The sequence below is a fragment of the Nicotiana attenuata genome, unplaced genomic scaffold (genome assembly GCF_001879085.1).
Source record: "Nicotiana attenuata strain UT unplaced genomic scaffold, NIATTr2, whole genome shotgun sequence".
NCBI classification, from domain to species: domain Eukaryota; kingdom Viridiplantae; phylum Streptophyta; class Magnoliopsida; order Solanales; family Solanaceae; genus Nicotiana; species Nicotiana attenuata.
Window position 1 is genome coordinate 106678 of NW_017671239.1, and position 21858 is coordinate 128535.

Consider the following 21858-nt stretch of genomic DNA (forward strand, 5'->3'; position numbering starts at 1 on the left):
AGCAAGAAATAAAGGTCACTAATGGTCATTGGCCTTATTACATTTATAAAGCTAAAAGTAAATTCCTATCTATTTGGTCCCAGAAGGACCTTCCCTAGACTCGACATCCTTGGCTCCTTCGAACACCTTCCCCAATTCGCGAAGTCCCAGCAACAGGTATGCTCTGGCTAGATGTACACCTTCGGTCCCTTCAGCCTTTTGACAGTCTTCAACCCATTTGATGGATATTGGTGACCATGCCGAATCTGGGGACCTCGTGTCTCATATTTCTGCAAGGCAAACAAAGTTAGGCCCTTACCCCCACCAGACTCGACTATTTAACATCAACAATTAGCATGAAACATTTAGTTCTCCAAATAAATGCACAGAACGTGATGATGTCCGTTTGGGTTTAGGGAAACCCAGTGGACTTTTGGACAAGGCTATCTTAAAAGCTATTGTGCGGACAACACTTTTAGCCTGGCTAGGTTTGACCATGATGGAAGCAACAACAATAACAGAGTAATATTTATATGGGATTTTAGACTGGGACCCTTGAGCGGACAACTCAAGGGGGAAGGCACGAAACCGTCGACTGCACCGCTGATTGACTAGTTTTACCGCAAATAAGCCTTTCCGAATTTAGGGGGTAATGATATAGGAAGGGCGCAACCACTCATCAAGCGTTGCTATAGTATTTTATTTGGCACGAGTGAAGTATGATGTTGAGCATGATTATGCAATAATTAAAAGCATGTTGTCATGTATTTGCACGTTAAGAAAGCGATAAATACAACAGTTTTATAGATTAAAACGGTTACAAAGGAAGGAAACAAGAAAGATACGTCAGTTTGCTTTTGAAGAAGAAATTAAACGCTTAAAGGAATTAAACAAATAATTGCACATAGAGGGGTACAAATTCACAAAAATGATCTGAAATGGTAAAAGCCTAAAAATCCCCAGCAGAGTCGCCATGCTGTCGCGCCCCCTTTTTCTCACGAAATTGGGTTTATGACATTTTGGTTGAGACAACTCGTTCCTTTCGGGAAAGGGGTTTGCATTTTGAAGAGTCGCCACCTAACGATTTAAGGTGCGTTAGGGCACCTGGAGGGTTCATTTATAACTACGTTTGGTAACCAGAGACAGGGTAAGGGCTTGAAATTATCCTAAGGGAAAGGTGTTAGGCACCCCTCAGGATCTACCAGTGTGGTTCCCAGCCAAACAACTTTTGTGGATTTGTACAATTTAGCAAATAAACAAGTATGGCTCAAATAATAGGGGATTTAAGTTTAAGTACACAGATGTTCGAAAAACAGTTAATGAAAAGCTAGAATTTGAAAAGAATTATAATCTAAGCATGTTTGTGAATGTAAAGGGGTATCCTAGGTTTGTTTATAATATGGATCACATCAATGCAATACCCGGTATGACACTCCTCAAAGAGGGGCTACACGTTGTATTAACGCACCGGTCATCATATTCATATCTACCCTTTCCCACCCCATGAAGGTAACTAAAGCGAGGGTTGGTCTCGACCCCTATTGCATGCTGTTACCCGTCCCTTCCTATCAGTCCCAGAGGAATTTAGGACTCCTATCCTATAAAAAAGGGGGTTCTAGGCAGACCCTCAAGTTTAAAGGTAAAATACTAAGGCGACACATAATAAACAGATAGGACTTCAATTAAAGGAGAGCACGGAAGACAAATAAAAGGCTCAGATATACCTCCACACATAGTACACATAAACAGCATGACTCATACACAATTAAGGTCTAAATTCAGATCCTAAGCATGGTATCTAAGTGATAACAGCAGAGACAGATTTATTACATAACTCAAAGAGGAAGTCCTAATCAGGCTTGCCTACTGATTTTAAATGCTGATAGTTAAACACTAATCATAAAGACGATTCTGGTTTTATTTTAAAGTTGATTACCTAAGGCTTGCCTAGGCGTAAAATAATATGCAGCAGTTATTCAGATTTGTTAATAATTCCAGGTTGTTATACCTAATAGCATGCAATTCTAAATGTTGCAAACATCCAGAGACTAATTACCAGTTTGTTTAGAACAGGAGGACTGTTTATACATCTGTATTTAGAGTTTTAGACTAGTGTGATTGAATAAGTGCGATCCTATAACACGATGTCTAATGCAGCATGATGCATAATAACTTAAACAGGATTTCTAAATGCACGGCATGGTTGCAATATGGTGAGTGCATGAATAACGAATTGTGTTAACACGTTTACCCTAAGGCAGGATTCTAAATGAAATTTCAGAACATATTTACATGGGCAGAATCACATAATAGCAACTTATTTTATTGTTATTATCTACCCTATAGACAGGAAGTTTGGATGAGATACTGAAAACAATACATATAAATCCTAAATAGCATGATATCTAACGCACGACATGGTTGGCATGTTGTACCTAAACATGGATGCTATTGCGCATAGAGAAAGTAAATCTAGGAACATGATTTCTACCCTGGATTATACTACAGCATGCATATTACCCACCCCTTTTCACTATCCAACCCTAGAGTCGTTTACAAATAATTATTACAGGCCTTCGAATAGGAGATGATAAGAGGCCATGGTTTCCGGCGAGGGAGGTGGCCGGAGAAGGTGGATAGAGTCCATCGGAGGGGAGTGGAAAAGAGAAGGTTCTAGAGATAACCAGAGATAAAGAGAGGGAGATAGAGAGACCGGTTGAGAGAGAATGAGAGGGGGGAAACGAGAGACGGGGTAGTCATTAGGGGGTTAAATTAGGAAGGGGCTGATCTGGACCGTTGATTCAAAATAATCAACAACTCAGATGGAATGGGGATTGGGACGGGTAGGATAGGGTATTGGGCTTGGGGTCTGGTGGGTTATTTAATTTGGACCAGATTTAATTAGGCTATAATTTAAATAAGAATGGCTAATTGTTAAATACCCATCAAAATTAGATAAATAATTAATAAAAATAGCTAATAATTAGATAAAATGAAATTAAAGCTAAATAGGTAAAATTAAGGTAATTAACTAATATTTACAATATAGAATGACTGATTATTGAATTAAAATAGCATAAAGTGTACAATTAGGCTATAATTGCAAAATTATTGTATTTATAGCCAAACAATGCCAAATTGGCTATTTTGTAAAATAATTAAATCCTAATAGGCTTAAAAATGATATATTGAGCTAAGAAATCCTTTGAAATTACTTGTAATGTAATTTATGAATAATTATTGGAGATAAAGTACTGAATAAATTAGAAAATAAATAAACTAATAATAATACGGAAAATTATGGAAAAATACCAATTATTATAAAAAGTGATTTTTGAAGGTATATATGTAAATTTAGAAGTAGTTTGAGGAAAAAATTGGGTATCGAGCTGCAAAATCATTTCCAACTTCTGCTGCAGCTGAGACATCGAAGTGTTAGCCTTCGAAGTAAGGCCAAGAAGACCATACTCTGTTAAAATCACAGTTACCTGCTCATCTAGCTCGGTCTCGTTTTCCCGAGCTTTGGCCAATTCAGCCCGAAGGTCCTTAAGCTCCTCCTCCTTTTCGCTACAGAGAAGCCTCAAGGCCTTCTCTTCACCGGAAACCTTCCTAAGCTCGGCCTCATGCTGGCTCAGCTCGGCTCTAAACTTGGCAATGGCCTATACGTGAAATGAATATATCTCAGTTAAAAAAAAAGGGGGGGGAGGGGGAAGAAAAGAGAAAATTACAACAATGAAAGCTGGTATTTACCCGAGAAAAGAGACATTGAGCCTCTTCGAAGAGGGCGGATGCATCGCTAAGGTCAACAACATCGTCAACCCTGGTGAAACAATCCTAGAAAGGGTTTTCCTCGAGGACCTTGCTCGGGTCGGGTGTTTGCAGAGCCCGAGCATCCTTTATTTTCTCGTCAGAGTAGGACAGTAGAGAAAGTGAATGACCCATTGTCACGGCCCCGAGCTCCTCACTCGGGGCGCTATGATTAGCTTCGACCCTCTCAGCACTTGTTCCCTTCGGCGTATTTGTTGAAGGAGGAGGTACGATCTCGATCTCGGGGGACTTGAGGGCTTTACCTAAATCTTTTTCCGGAGACGAGGCCTCAAGTTCGGAGGGCTTGACGGCCTCGATTGGTTTTCTAGTTCGGGGTACCAACGCCGTTTCTTCACCCTCGTTCTTTTCATCTTCTGGATATTGAATGGCGGGATACAAATCCGCGTGTACAAGTTTTCTCCTTGGCTTCCGAGTAGGGGTCCCCTCATCCTGTGAATCTTCGGGCTTTGAAGCCCTCTTTCTTTTGATGTCCTTCCCCGATTTCGGGATCGAGGATGCAGTCTTTTCCCCAGGCGGGGCTGGCCTCATTGCAGAGACATCTCTGATGCCTGCACAAGTAAATATGAATGAGTTGACGCCACCAAAAAATGAAAAATATCTGAAACTTGGGAAGAGAATTTACCATGGTGTTTGGCCTCCCACTTGCCCCTTGATAATTCACGCCATTTGCACTCATCATAGGTGGAGGTGACAGCTAACTTTTGGACCCAGTCCTCGAGGTCGGGGACCGCATGGGGCGTCCAAGTAGTGGCTGCAGAAAGGGCAAAGACATTATAAGATGCGGAAGCTGAATATGAATATATATTGGGAAGAAAAACTCCACTTACGATTAAAGTTCCATTTCTCCGGGAACGACATTTTATCCCTGGGGATGACATCCGAAGTCCTTACTCTGATGAACCGGCTCATCCACCCTCGATCTTTTTCCTCATCGTTGCTAGCAAAGAAGGCTTTCTTTGTTCGACATTGCAGCTTGATAAGCCCTCGAAACAATTGGGGCCGATAGAGCCGTATAAGATGGTTGAGGGTGAATTCCAACCCCTTGGCCTTTTCAGAAAAGTAGCGCAGCATGATCACGATGCGCCAAAAGGAGGGGTGAATCTGGCCGAGGGCGACCTCGTATGTTTTGCAGAAGTCGATCACTACCGGATCAAGGGGACCCAGTGTGAAGGGGTAAGTGTAAACACTTAAAACACCCTCCACTTGGGTAGTGATGCTTTCCTCGGGGCTCGGGATCTGAACCAAGACCTCGTCCCCCAGCCATAGTCCCTCTTCATGGCTTTGAGGTACTTCTTCGATATCGAACAAATATATCGAGATACATGTTCGCATCGGCCTGGGATATCGGGGGGATTATCAATGTTGAAGTCCTTTTTTATCATACAAGGACCGGGGGTGATCTCCTGAAGAGTCGGCGAAACCACCGGTTTGGCCGGCCGGGAGGTAGAAGAAGATGATGCTTTCTCTTTTTTGGGAACTGTTTTGGAAGTTTTAGCCATAACTCTAAGCTAAAGAAAACAGACGGTAGTAGAGCGTGGTGCTTTACAAGAGCTTGGTGTTTTTCCGGCACTTGAATGGCGGTGGAAACAGATGATGAGAGGAAAAGATGAAGAAGGGAGGTGATCAGAGTAAATGCGAATGAAGGAGTAAAGTTTTCAATTCAAAGAACTAGCCTCGCATTTATAGATGAGCGACGACGGTTTGGCGGCGCTAGTGGCCGACCATTACTGGCATGCATTTAATGTTTTGGGGAAGTGAAACGACGGGACGTTTCAGTCACTTCGAACGCTCACGTCATGGGAATGACATCATCATTAGAGACTCCGGAGAATCGAGGTTCAAATCGTTTCTTATCGCCTTGCTCTAAGAAACGCAGGGACTATCTGTATACGGTCAAAATCAGGCCGCCTGATTTCTCAGGCTCGTGGGATCGCCTTTAGGTCTGAGTTCAAGTAAGCTCGAGTTCGAGGTTGACAGACTAGACCCAAACTCGAGGACGGAATGTAATGCCCGAAGATAGGAGTGCGAGGAATACCGAAGTCAAATATGCTCGATCCCGAAATTGTACCATTATGGATTTGTAACAGAATGAGCTAGATTTCTGCCACGTCCCCAAAATCATGGCGCAAATCCCGGAATAGGATTGTACGATTTCGTACTAGGCAGTTAGACAGTTGTATTAAGAATATTCCTTACTGTAAATAGAAATATACCTTAGGGTTCCTCTATTATATAAAGGGGACCCCAATCATTTGTAACATCATCTTATCATTGGCAAGAATATACTATCCTACTTTTCTCTCTTACTGTTCATCAGAATTGTCCTTTACATTTATTGTTCTTACTTTATTGCTCTTAGTTCATCTCGAGGTCATTAAACTCGAGGTCACCACTGCTGAGTAACATTGGTTTGACTCACTTATTTCTTTCATTTCTACTTCATATTTCTTGAATATTAATTGGTATTGAATTTAATCACATATCTTTAAAACCACAAATCAAATTTAATTGTTACTCGTATTTTCAAGGTAAACATTATCAAATTTCGAATAAGGACATAAATAGATTTACTTCATAGTTAATATTATAAGTAAATAAATAATCTCAAAATTTTTTTTACAGGCAATAATTAAATCTTTTCATTTAATTTAAGTAAAATATGAAAATAAAATTAAAAAGTACTTAATTCTTTTAATATAAGTTAAAGATATTAAAATTCATTCAACAAATATAAAAGCATTCATCCCTAAAGTCATTATATATTAAAAAGCTATCCTAAAAATAAGAAGAAATACTTATACATTAATATCCTAAGTATTAGGTTTAACGGTTATTTTGGTATATACTATATTTTATTAAGGGTATTTTAGGTAAGAAGAAAAGTCAAAACTGCTTCTGCTTTTGGGAAGAAGCTACTTTTTTCTGCTTCTCAAAAACTGCTTCTACTTCTTCCCAAAAGCACTCCCCCCTACCCCCCCCCCCCCCAAATAAAAAAAGCTGCCAAACACCTCAAGTTAGGAAAAAAAGCGCTTTTGGGAAAAAAAGCACTTTTGGCCTCTTGAGAAGCTTGGCCAAACAGGCTATTAGTCCTGGATTTCAAATTAGCAGCTCAAAAATTCAGGACACTAAGTCCTGAATTTCAAAATGCAGGATTTTTAGTCCTGAAGTTTGGATTAATTATAAATTGTTGATATATTTTAAACAGCAAACTTAAAAGTGGCTATTGCTGCACTTCGTGAAATATTGACTAGAAAGAGGTCTCGATCTGATTTTGATAGAAAGAGTCTTACTTTAATAATTTCTTCGGAATTTGAATTAATCGTGTTAGTTACTTTTAGAATCTCACCCGAACATGTATTTTGGGTCACGAATTCGGCTTCTGATGGTAGGCTATAGCCTCGTGTTTCAGTCGCTTATTGCATTCTTATTCACTACACTTTAATTGTGCTTGAGCTTTAATTGTTAGTGTTTTGCACTTATTGTGTGTTTTATGCCTTGTAGGAGTGATTCATGAATTATGTAGATGTTGTAGAACTAATTCGAGCTATTTGGAGCTTTGAAGTCTGAGTAAAAGCCCAAAGGATTAAGCCGGGATCGTGTTGAGGGGTCGAGGATCACTTCTGGACGTTAAAAATCAAGGAAGAAGCAACAACTGAAGAAATGCACTAGTGCGACGCACTGGGCAACACACTATGCGACAACAGTGTAATTTTATGTCAGAAATTGACAAAGTTCAAAGATTGGGTTTTTGTGGTCTGACAGAAAAAAGCACTAATGCTACGCACCCTGCTAAGCGCAGTGTGACGCATGAAAAAGCAATAAGTTTGCAAATTTTCCTATTTCAGCTAGTAAAGGGTGATTTCGAGTAAAGGGTGATTTCGTTTAGGCCGACACTACTTGGTATAAATACATGGAAAAATATTATTTTCTGGACTTTTGACATACTTTAGACCTAAGGAAGCAAAGGAGGAGTTGGAGGAGCAAAACCACAAGAATTTTATCATTCCTTCCTCACTCAAGACCTGAGTTTAAATTGAATATATGTTTTCCTCTACCTTTATTATATTTGTGATGAATTACTCCATGTCTATGGAGTAGTGCCCTTTAAGGTTTGATGGATTTGGTGTATTGATATTTGTTTGTAGAGTATAACTCTAGTTTTATGTACTGAATCGTTTTTGGATGATTTAATTGTTGCATCTATATTCACCTGTTCATGTAATCGAGAGAGACATAACTTGTGATAATTTGCATTATATTGTTGGTTGAGTTCATTAATTCTTCTTAGTAATCAGAAGAGGCTAGTTGAATTATTGATTAATCCTAGTTAGGAGGATAATCGAGAGAGGTTCTCCTAAAGACCAATTTACTACGTATTCTTGCATATCTTCACGTAGCTTAAATTGGTTCATCTCGTGAGGTTGAGACTTAATCGAGAAAGGAGTTTCTACGAAACAATTGAACTAATAACCAAGTGAATCCGAGAGACTCACTTGAACATTAGAAGTGAATTAACTAGAGTTAAATCCCAGACAATTATCTTGCACTTATCCTATCAAAACCCTATCTTCTCCCATTGATATTTTTCTTTGCTTATTCATTGCTTCAATTGTCATTAGTCAATTAGCTATAGATTCTTAGTTAATTTTAGTATAAATCACATAAATCTCAACAGTTGATCATCTTGGATAGCAATTAAGCTAGAAACTACGATAATACTGTTTAACTCCAATCTCAGTGGATATGATATACTATATTTGATTAGCGAGCATAATTTAAGTGGTATTTTGCGCTCGTCAGCTTCGCATTGAAACGTTTCACTTTATAGGTAGAAAGTTTCTACCAAAAATAAGGTTCGAACTTGAAATTTCTTATTAAAGATAGAGGAAGACTTATATATTTCACCATAACTTTTGATGGTTTAATTGTGCTAGCGAATACTCTGATTGTCAATCTATCTTAACTTTTATTTTTATTTTTAAAGACAACTACTTGAGCCGGGAGTCTATCGGAAATAGCCTCTTTACCTTCATAAGGTAAGAGTAAGGTTTGCATATATTTTATTCCCAAACGCTACTATGTGAGATTACTTGTTGTTATTATTGTTATCGTAAAGACAACTACTATGTTAGAACGTGGGGAGATGGCAGGGAGAATAGAGGTCAAAGGAGTTGCGCAGTTTCTTCAATCTTTCTTCGTAACATGGCCAGCATGACTAGTACCTAGCACAGGCTGATCATTTGTCCATTTTGACGTGTGAAAAGTCACCTACTTTTTGGTATCAACTTGTTCCCTAATCTTTATAGTCGTAGATTTAGGTGAAAAGGAGTTGGAATTTGATTATTTTAGCTAATATATGTTTTGTGTGTGTGAAACTAATATTTCTTATCATGTGTAGTAGTTAACAACTTGTTTGGACGGTTGTTATTTATTGTTTCATGATGTATCGTATAATATTGTATTGTACTGTATCGTTTTGATGTATACAATGTTTGGATATATTGTATTGTTTGCCATCGTTTCATGATGTCATACATCAATAATATGAAAAATAAACTTACAATATTATAATGAAAATGTAAGGTATGAGGTAGAATTATTATATAAAAAGGTAAGGTAAAAGATAAAATAGGATTATTTAATAATAAAGAAGGAAATATAAGAGAAAAAATAAGGTAACGCGACCACACCAAATCAATCGTTCCAAAAAGTGGCGTTTTTCATCATTACATAACGACAAATTTGACGATACGATACAATAAAATTTAGGTAACAATCAAAATAAACATTATATTTAAAGTAACAATACGATTTAATACAACATGTAACAATCATCCAAACAAGCCGTAAATCCTTGCGCTGAGACACATTTCCTCTTAGTCCTACGGATTAGTATTAGCTTTTAGTCGACAACTTCTGCTTTGTTATAAATAGAATTTTATTTATGGTGAATGTCTATATTTAGAGAGAGGGTTTATTACTTGGTGGCTAAGTCACTTCCCCCCCCCCCCCCCCCCCTATAAATAGAGGGGTCCTATTCCATTGTAAATCATCCCAAAATCAATAAGAATCTTCTCTCTCTTTTTCTCTGCAGTACTCTTCTTCTTCTTTTATTGTTTCATAACACGTTATCAGCACGAGACTCTAACCAATTGAGTAGAAGCTTTGGTATTGAGCATAATGATTGTCAATTATTCCATGAACTTCCTTCATGATTAAATTCTGGATTTAAGGTAAGTATTTTATTTATTTTTCTCTTTTAGATTCTTGACATTCTATAATTTGATTTTAAATACGAGCAAAGACAATAAATTTTGATTATAACTCTAATGGAGTTAGTAAGAAATTACAACCACCCAAAGTGGTAAAATAGTTATCCCTTGCCATGATTGTGGGCAAAGAATTGAAAACTCGTCCCATTGAATTTGCTCCATTCTCATTCCCTTAAGAGAATGTGATAGCAATATGTGATAAGTCTGAAAGAAGACAAAATTATTACCATGAAGGTATCAATGGATGTGGACGTGGCAATAGACGAAATTATAATCGTCATCATTGTGATAATGAGAATAATAAGGATTCTCAAAATAATCCTTCACTCTCTGAAAGTAATATTTGTCATCGATTTGACATGAGATTTTATAAAGCACATATAGATGATTATGGTCCATTCATGATGTGAATGTGACAACATCTGATTTACGAATACATATTCATTCTTGGAGGAATATGAACGTGCTAGTGGTAGTGAATATACCACGCTCACCTCTAGAAGGAGGTTTGAGAGGAAATAAGAAAATAATGTCATTATTATGGCATAAATGGTCATTGGTCACGTACTTATTGTACGCCAAAATATTTTGGCATTGTGATTATTAAAAGACAATGGTAATGCAAGAAACATATCTTGCACATAATTTTGACCATAACCATAATGGTATAACTTTCTCTTTAAAAGAGATATTCACCATATGGATGTTGATGAATATGTGGTACTACAAAATTAATTGAGAACTCTGCAAGAGCCAATTATACTATTTTGGAGAAACACAATTAATTACCAATAAGGTATTGTGTTGTAGTAAGTCTCAAAGAAACTTATTCAGTTTCCAAAGTATACGCGAAAGCGATTGATTATATTGAGACTATAAATAAAGGAAAGATTTAATATCTTCTATTACTACAACTTGTAGCGGGGTAATATGTATGTGAAAAGCTACCCGCTTTATTCTCCAGTTTGTACTACACAAACAAAAGAATGCCACAATAAAAGGAAGTTTATTGATATAAAAATCCATATCATAATAAACTTGGAGTTTATTGATAATTGCACACGTCATGGTGTAAATCTCAAGTTTATCAATATTGATAATTTATTCAGTTGGCATAATTGGTTTACCCATATCAATTTAAGTATGACGTGCAAAAATAAAAGAGAATTCACATGGGTAAATATTAAAGAACTAGAAAGTTCTTTGCAAATTCTATTATGTTGTCTGTTCTCATTAATTAATATACCAATTAAAATTGGGATTGAATCCCATGAATGCTGAAAATATCAAAGGTGAATATGGACCCATTCACCTGCCATGTATACCACATAAGATGCATCTATGAGATGGTTACATGTGCGATTATTAATAACCCGCAACATGGTGTTTTGCAAGGTAACTTGCTCAATAATTTAATTTCGAGCATAATTTCCAGATTTTCTATTCAAGAAGTTCATCTTGATAAGTTGTTTTACATCACAGTTGGTATAGCAAAATAATTTATTAAGTGCCTCTACTTAATAGCTAAACAATTGCTTATGAGAACAAAGTCATTTATATCAGTTTGATATACGTTATATACGAAAGTATATTATTTTCTCCCCTCACAAGTGGTTCAGGGTCAGGAACCAAATAATTCCATCTTATTATTATTGATGTGCGGTGTATATTTTGATTAACACCATAACGCACAAAGATGGGTTCTCAAAGTTGAGGAAACAAGTTAGTTTTTCTAACATGAGGGGGAGACAAGATACAACAGTTGAGAAAAAGTTACATGGAATGAATTATCATTTATACATCTAGATCCCCGAATAAAATAATATGAACTTGAAGTTCATAAAAAGATAATTCATCTGCAATATATTGCAAAGCATGCCAGACGCATTTGCTGACCCAAAGAAAGTAACTATATTCTCATTGCAAATGCTCATATTAAGTCCTAGAAGGACAAAGTCTATGGTACGCTTAAAGCATATAGACAAATCGGTTTCAAATAAACTTCTTGATAAAGAAGATGAGCAAATGATCAAAATGATCATAATAAAGGAGGCAAATGATCTAGAAGATTACATGACATAATACTTCATTAAATCTCAGGAGAGGTTTAGGTACCTGAAATGAATGAAGAGATCTCTATGTTATGTCTTTATGAAAAAATATTGAAACCGCTATAAAATGTTCGTCGACGACATCTATGTTAGCGCTAAGTATAGATGAGGATCTTAAGTATGTCGAATATAGACACAAAAATACTGGACAAATGAAAGAGACACAATTCGAATAGAATTTGTTTCATACGAAAGACATATAGTTTTGGACCTTCAGTTCAAACACTTGAAAGTATGAAGCCAATGATATGTGCAATCAGTTTTCGATATCTTATTTGTCTAGCATGATATGAAAACTTGATATGCATCTAATTAAAGTCTATTATATGACTTATATGACAATCCTTGAAGGATTTAAATCGCTTGAAGCATATACAATTCTTGATCTTGAAGTACTACTTCCTCAATGCAATTTGTGCACAAATGTATCTTGCTATAACTATATGCATGATAATATGATAGCAAGAGTTTACACCTCTATGTGAAGATATTGAACTAACGATTCCAACAAGATCATATGAAGACAATCCATCTCTATCAAGAATGATGATTTCAAGGTGCAATATATTCATTCAAGTTAATATGGCTGATTTGTTTATCAAATATCTACCAAAGATCTTTTGAAGATGGTGCACAAGATTGGAATGCAAATGCTTAAGGATGTGAAGTGATGCTCTCATGAGGGGGAGTTAATACGCGTTGTACTCTTTTTTCCTTACAAGATTTTGTCCCACTGGGTTTTCCTTGCAAGGTTTTTAACGAGGCAACCAAAAGGCGTATTATTAGATATGTGTACTCTTTTTCCTTTTCTAGAATTTTTTTTCCCATTGGGTTTTCTTTTAGTTAAGGTTTTAACGAGGCACATTATCTGTTGAATAGACATTCAAGGGGGAGTGTTATAAATAGAATTTTATTTATGGTGAATGTCTATATTTAGAAAGATTCTAGGGTTTATTACTTGGTGGCTAAGTCACCCTCCCCCTATAAATAGAGGGGTCCTATTCCATTGTAAATCATCCCAAAATCAATAAGAATCTTCTCTCTCTTTTTCTCTCCAATACTCTTCTTCTTCTTTTATTGTTTCATAACATGCTTTTAATTTTTGGATGACTTTGATTTTAGGAGCTGAAAGGTCCTTTCTAGGTGGTCAAAGAGATAAAGTGCTTAACTAGCATTATAAACTATAGTTATAAACTATTATGCCAAAGAAATATGATTAGTCCTTATAATTCTGTAGGGTAAGGACCTGAAAGTATTCAGGGAGTGGTTCTCAGTATGATTTAATGGAATGAATTATCAGCATTCTTTGAATAAGATTCAAAAAAACAAAAACCCTTCACACTCTTTTTATTTGTCTTTTCCATCCATTTTACGTCACAAACAAGAGTTTGTTGGATGCACAAGGTTGGTGAAATCCAACGCTTAGATACTAGCATCATATTAATGCAATGAATGTTTAATATTAATCATATGAATGCAATGAATGGAATCCAACGCTTAGATTCTTTTCCTGGTCCATTATCACCAACTCCCTTAAAAGATTTATCTCGATCTAATATTACATCAAACCAATAAATGCAAGACATCACTTAAACATGGCGTGTTCAACATTATCATATGAATTGCCTGCACATTTGGTTGTGCCTACCTTACTATTTTTTTTCCCGAGTCAATTATTACCACCCCTCTTTAAAAGTCACTCTCATATTCAGCGTTTGCACCATATCGATAAATGCAAGACATATCTGGTAAATTACTTTTCACTTAACTTTGATGTTATATTCTCACTTTAAATTTGTAACTCTTTAGGTTAAATTACTTGTTAGGCGAACGCCAAGTGCATAAGTACTTCCCCTTTGGTAGTAGCTAGTAAAAAGGGCAGCCCGATGCATAAAGCATCCAGCATTCACGTGGAATTTGGGAAGGTCTACACCCCTAGAGGTGTGATGTAGACAACCTACCATAATGCAAGCATTAGTGTTTACTTTCACGGCTTGAACCGGTAACCTATAGGTCACACGGAGATAATTTTACCGTTGCTCCAAATCTCCCCTTCTCAGGAAGTAACTAGTCACTAAGAAAAATCATCTGAGACTATACCTTATGTGCAATTTATCTACACAGGAAATTTGCAAGGCAACACTTCAGTACTCCTGCCTTTCTTGAAGGAGAAAGCAAATAAACAATTGATAACAAAAATTACAAAATTCTTTAATCGTATCGCTTACAAGTTCTTAACTAAATTTTTTTTAAAAAAAAGCAAAGAAATTTCTACTTAACAAAGACAACACCCATTACCTGGTATGGCAGAACTAGAAGACAATCTGCTGCTACCAAAATCTTAACTAGAAGCTCCCCTGTTAACTTCTGCTAACAAGTATACCTTTCTCGGCCTTTTGGCTAAGATCACGTGTAGTAGAGCTTCTCCTAACAGTAAATAATGAAAGAATTGAGTTGAACAAACACAAGCTACATCTGTACACGATGACTGCAAATCTATATTTTGTAATCTGCATGTAGGAAGCTTTCGTAAGGCGTTCCCTTGAGTGTCTTTTCAACATCAACCCAATTTTCGACTTGTGAAGACAAGGGACCCTTGTGTATCTTCACTTGACGGCTGTGAAGGTCCCTTCTAGGAACTTTTAGGAAATCTTGAACATCGTACAGTATCTGCAAGGAAAGCGGTAAACTAGAAAAGTAAGCATCGGGAACAAGATGAACTTTGATGCTATGGGACTACAAGTTCGGGGTTATGGTAAAATATGCGAACTCTTACTGTTTGATTTTTTATTATGTCTTCGTAGTACAAGATAATATGTCGAGTGCTATTGAAGTATTCCACGGCTTTTGTAGCCATGTCGTCTACTTGCTTCAGATTGGGGATCAGCAAAGTTGTGTTTATCGTAGGTTTGTAACTTGCAAGTATCTCAGCCTGAATAATAAAATTGTATTTCTTAAGACACCATAGCGACATAAAAGTATTGGTGTAGACAAGAGAGAAATAGAGTTGCGAAGACTGACCTCTTTGGGAGAATGCACATGAGACTTGTGGGTTCCATTTAACAGCTTAGCGTTCTGATCATAGGAATTTGCCAGCATTGAAACCATTCTGCGCAAAAGATTTCTTCTGAAGAGAAAGATAGCAGAAACTCCTCGAGTTCTAAAATATTCAACAATTTGCTCATGATGCTGCATCAGACCCTGTAATGACATTCAAATGGAAATGCAATCAATTGCATTCTCCATAAACATGACGACAGAAAACAGTTGAGAAGAGACAGGCAAAAGAGAGAAAAAAATGAAAAAGAACGCAAAGTCCCCCCCCCCCCACCCCCACCCCCACCCCAAAAGTAAGGCATTTACAATCTAATTTCGAATTTTCTGCAATTGCAAATGACTGGTGAATCCACACCCTGTAACAAAATAATAATAGTTTTAACGACCATCTTCACCTTTCAAACAAAAAAGGTCGAGGGGCAGGGTGCGGGTGGAGAAACTAAGAAGCCAAGCATTAAAACCTGGTACTTGTAACTATTTCATAGTAATCATATGTCATTAAAAAGAATCGAGATAACACAATGCGAATGATTCTTTTTAGACACATCTTACTCATTGTTCAAGCATTAGCTTCACATACACTCTATACAATATCTTTTTTGATCAGTAATCAAAACTTTTCATCAATCTCCCAATATCCATCCACTAAGAATGTATGATAGTGCTGGCCGCTGGGTGTTATTCATCAACTTTATACCATATCAAGCTCAACAGTCAAGAGATAAGCTACTTTCAATAACTAAATAATTCTACTAATCCTAAGATTACGTCAAGATGCCAAATATATACAACAACTATGCCTCAATCCCGAATTATTTGGGCTCTATACATCCAAAAAGCATATGAAAAAATGAAAACAAAAATGAATACAAAGTAATCAGCATATATCTCATAGAATTTACATCAGAAATTTCAATAAAGAGCTTACCTGATTAAGCATCCACTTGAGTCCAACTGCAGCTGTACATTCATTCTTGGAAGCGCTTGTGAAAAAGTCTAGGTTATAAAGTTTGTCCAGCGTATCCAAAATTGTTGACACGTTACTTTTCCGGACTTTAACAGAAAAAATCTCCCCATTAGAGCTTATATTCATATGACTGTTTAACAATGTCTCAAACCATCCACTACCAGATCTCTGAGTCGATAAAATTGCAAAATACCTTACAGGATTGCAAGCACATTCTGCACTGAATATATAACAGACAGCAACTCAGTAATTTTATCCACAAAGAGAAACCCAAAACATTAGAAAAAAGGAATATTAAATGTCTCACCGGCTAAAAGTCTTTGGCTTGGGGAAGTGCACGTAAGATTTTTCTGTAGGTTCAATGTCAGTTGCCTCACATGGCTTTTCAACCACATGAACACTTAATAACCGTCCGCTGGAACGCACACCAATTTGTTTCAAGCCGATTGAACATATATAAACTCCACATACCATTGCGAAGATTAAGACCACCAGTCTCAACATCAGTGGAGATTTCTTTGGTGGCTTTATGATGAAGGAGTCCTGAATTGAATCAGAAGATAAACTGCTAAGGACTCTCAAGTCTTCTTTAACTTTTTTAAATCATCAATCTCAGTATAAAATAAGCTGCTAAAAAATGTTATCAAACGATCGATCAATCAAGCACGCCTCAATCCCAAACTAGTCTATATCAACCCTTGTATACATTCCACTAGGCTAATCTCGTTCCAACTTTTTTGTTCTCGAGAATCCTAAGTACCACGTAATAAGTAATAGGAGCTCCTCATAAAAATATGACAAAAATCAAGATCAAAGAGCATATCAAAAGGGGTCATTCAATCAAAGTAAACACTACAATCTAGAGTATCTTAAGGCATTTCACAGCCTAGAGAATCCATATCCGTCCTACATTCTTTTAATGAAAAAGATAGATGATAATCCAATCTAACATTACTATTGTACATATTTTACAATGATAACTAAAGAAAGAGACAAGGAATAAAAAGAGAAGCTTGAGCTTACTCTCACTAAATGCTAACAATAATTAAAAGTCCTAAACTTTAAGCAACTAGAAGACAAATTAGTGTGATGCAGAAGAATCTCAGATTCTCATTGTACAAAACTGAGCTTAAAACAAATTTTAAGCCTAAAGAAACAAAAAAAACAATAAAGAGAAAAGCTAAGTTTCCTGCTCTTAAATATTAATAACAACAAAAAGACCAAAACTTTAAGTAAATAATCAACAAATCTCTAAGGTAAAGAAGAAACCCAAATCAAAATCCAAAAAGGAAAAAGAATGAAACTTTACAACCAAAATCGAATAATCAAGAAAATAAAAAACAAACCTTGGTGAAAAAACAAAAATCGTCAGCCATATTTGGGGTTAGCTCAGTTTCAAATATTCTTTCCCATATTCTTCTCAGCTTTATTCATCTCTATAGATTCCAAACACATGCATTACATATGTTAAAAGAAATATATATGAAGAACCAGAAAATAAACCAAAGATATGAGCTTTTTTGTTTCTCGTGAAGAACAATGTAATGTTTTTGGATTTATTGCTTAGATTTGTTTTCAGATTTGCAGCTTCTTTTGTTTTCTTTTTCTTTTTCCTGTTTTCCTGCGTGCAATTTGCCATTGGAAAAAGAAGTGAAAGGAATGGAAAGGGACTGTCAAAAACGGTGTCGTTTTGATTCTGTGTTGATTTTGTCAAGGGAATCAAATCATTCTTTTTTGAATTTCTTTAATGATTATAAAATATTGGTAGTACTAATAAATTGCCGTTTGCTTTAACGGCAGAGAACGCGACTTACGAGGAATACTCACGCCTTTCATTTTCTGACATTAGCTTTTTAATATCCAAATCATTATTCTTTTGAATTGGAAGTAATATCTACTTATTTAAATTCAAGAAAAAAGCCTCTTTTATTAATAACTAATAATGGTATTTGAGTAGGAGATTGGCATACTTAACATGGAAGATACTTGTCTCAAAAGCCTATGCATTGAAATTAATACCAATTTAGATAAGAACGTAAATAATAGAAGCACTTAATTCATATAAGCTATAGTAAAAGTTAAGGTTTATATATATATATATATATATATATATATATATATATATATATATATATATATAATATAATAAAAGAAGAATATTGTAAAGAAATAGAGAGAGAATTCTTATTGCTTTTGGGATGAATTACAATGGAATAGAACCCTCTATTTATAGGGAGAGGGTGACTTAGTCACCAAGCAATGAACCCTAGAATATCTCTAAATATAGACATTCACCATAAATACAATTCTATTTATAACACTCCCCCATGAATGTCTATTCAACAGATAATGTGCCTCGTTAAAACCTTAACTAAAATAAAACCCAGTGGAAAAAAAATTCTAGAGAAGGAAAAAGAGTACACATGTTTAGAAATACGCCTTTTGGTTGCCTCGTTAAAAACCTTGCAAGGAAAACCTTGTAAGGGAAAAAGACTGCAACGCGCATTAACTCCCCCTGATGAGAGCATCAATTCACATCCTTGAGCCTTCGCATCCCAATCTTGTGCACTAGCTTCTTGAAGGTTGACGTCGGCAAAGATTTGGTGAATAAATCCGCCATATTAACTCCAATGAATATGTTGCACCTTGAAAATCCTCGGCATCACATTATCATGCTTATAGTTATAGCAAGATACCTTTGTGCACAAATTGCACTTAGGATGTGGTCATTCGTGACCAAAAAATTCTCCAAGAATTGCATATGCTATCAACATTTTAAATTGTTCATGGATTGCCATATAAGTATAGTCAATAAGCCATATAAATAGAGTTTAGATTTACATCAAGTTTTCATGTCATGGCAGACATATAAGATACATAAAGGTGATAGCACACACCATTGACTTTATACTTTTAAGTGTTTGAACTGCAGGTCCAAAACTACTTGTCTTTCATATGAAACCAATTCTATTTGAATTGTGTCTCTTGTATTTGGATAATATTTTTGTATCTTTATTCGACAGACTTAACATCCTCATCTATATTTAGCGCTATCATAGATGTCGTGGACGAAAATTGTATATCGGTTCGAACCTCCTTATTTTTCATAAAGATATAACATCGAGATCTCTTCATTCATATTTTGAGGTACCTGATTCTCTCCTAATATTTTATGAAATGTTATGTCATGTGATCTTCTAGATCACTTGCCTCCTTATTATGATCATTTTGATCATCTGCTCATATTCTTTATTAAGAAGTTTATTTGAAACTGATTTGACTATACGCTTTAAGCGTACCATAGACTTTGTCCTTCTAGGACTTAATAGGAGCATTTGCAATGAGAATATAATTACTTTCTTTGGGTCAGCAAATGCGTCTGGCATGCTTTGCAATATATTGAAAACGAATTATCCTTTTATGAACTTCGAGTTTATATTATTTTATTCGAGGATCTAGATGTAGAAATGATAATTCATTCCACGTAACTTTTTCTCAAATGTTTATCCTTTCTCCCCCTCATGTTAGAAAAACTAACTTGCTTCCTCAACTTTGAAAATTCACATTTGTGCGTTATGGTATTAATCAAAATATACCCCGCACATCAATAATAATAAGATGGAATTATTTTGTTCCTGACCCTGAACCACTTGTGAGGTGAGAAAATAATATACTTTCATATATAACGTATATCAAACAGATATAGATAACTTTGTTCTCATAAGAAATTGCTTAGCTATTAAGTGGAGGCACTCAATAAATCATTTTGCTAAATCAACTGTGATGTAAACCATTTTATCAAGATGAATAATCTTGAATAAAAAATCTGGAAATTATGCTCGAAATTAAATTATTGAGCAAGTTACCTTGCAAACACCATGTTGCGGGTTAATAATAATCGCACATGTAACCATCTCATAGATGCATCTTATGTGGTATACATGGCAGATGAATGAGCCCATATTCACCTTTGATATTTCCAGTATTCATGGGATTCAATCCCAATTTTAATTGGTCAATTAATCAATGAGAACAAGCAAATAAGAGAATTCGTAAAGAACTTTCTAGTTCTTTAATATTTACCCATGTGAATTCTCTATTATTTTGCACATCATACTTAAATTGATATGGCTAAACCAATTACGCCAAATGAATAAATTATCAACATTGATAAACTTCAAATTTATACCATGACGTGTGCAATTATCAATAAACTCCAAGTTTATTATGATATGAGTTTTTATATCAATAAACTTCTCTTTATTGTGGCATTCTTTTGTTTGTGTAGTACAAACTAGAGAATAAAGCGGGTAGCTTTTCACATACATATTACCCCGCTAAAGTTGTAGTAATGGAAGATATTAAATCTTTCCTTTATTTATAGTCTTAGTATGACCAACCGCTTTCGCGAATACTTTAGAAACTCAATAAGTTTCTTTGAGACTTGCTACAACACAACGTCTTATTGATAATCAATTTTCTCCAAAATAGTATAATTGACTCTTCTAGAGCTCTCAATTAATTTTGTACTACCACATATTCATCAACATCCATATGGTGAATATCTCTTTTGAAAAGAAAGTTATACCATTATGGTTATGGTCAAAATTATATGCAAGATATGTTTCTTGCATTAATGTTATTCTTTAATAATCACATTACCAAAATATTTTAGCGTGCAATAGGTACGTGACCAATGACCATTTATGCCATAATAATGACATTATTTTCTTATATCATCTCAAACCTCCTTCTAGAGGTAAGTGCGTGGTATATTCACTACCACTAGCACGTTCATATTCTCCCAAGAATGAATATGTATTCATAAATCAGATGTTGTCACATTCACATCATGAATTGACCATAGTCATCTGTATGTGCTTTACGAAATCTTATGTCAAATCGATGACAAACATTAACTTCATAGAGTGAAGGCTTATTTTGAGAATTCTTATTATTCTCATTACCACGATAATGACGATTATAATTTCGTCTATTACCACGTCCACGTCCATTGATACCTTTATGGTAATAATTTTATCTTCTTTCAGACTTATTACATATTGCTATCACATTCTCTTAAGGGAATGAGAATGGACCAAATTCAATGGGATGGGTTTTCAATTCTTTGTGCTCACGATCATACATGACTTTGATCATGTCAAGACATAAAATTTTACCACTTCGAGTGGTTATAATTTCAAACTAACTCCATTAGAGTTATAATCAAAATTATTTTCTTTGCTTGTATTTAAAATCAAATTATAGAATAAAAGAGAAATATACGGTAAAATACATACCTTAAATCCAGAATTTAATCATGAAGGAGTTCATGGAACAATTGACAATCATTATGCTCAATCCCAAAGCTTCTACTTAATTTGTTAGAGTCTCGTGCTGGTAACGTGTTATAAAATAATAAAAGAAGAATATTGCAAAGAAAGAGAGAGAGAGAATTCTTATTGCTTTTGGGATGAATTACAATGGAATAGAACCCTCTATTTATAGGGAGAGGGTGACTTAGCCACCAAGCAATGAACCCTAGAATCTCTCTAAATATAGACGTTCACCATAAATATAATTTTATTTATAATATATATATATATATATATATATATATATATATATATATATATATATATTT

The 21858-nt window shown here is 35.4% G+C and overlaps 1 protein-coding gene across 1 annotated transcript; it reads right to left on the minus strand.

Moving 5' to 3' along the window:
* Positions 1-14333: 14333 nt before the first annotated feature.
* Positions 14334-17857, minus strand: LOC109206943. The gene is made up of 6 exons (XM_019369815.1): positions 17561-17857; positions 16522-16757; positions 16176-16434; positions 15212-15391; positions 14967-15122; positions 14334-14860 (listed from the first exon to the last, which is right to left on the minus strand). Exons 1-6 carry the CDS (start codon positions 17588-17590, stop codon positions 14687-14689), a joined length of 1035 nt encoding a protein of 344 aa, XP_019225360.1. The 5' UTR covers positions 17591-17857; the 3' UTR covers positions 14334-14686.
* Positions 17858-21858: the final 4001 nt, after the last annotated feature.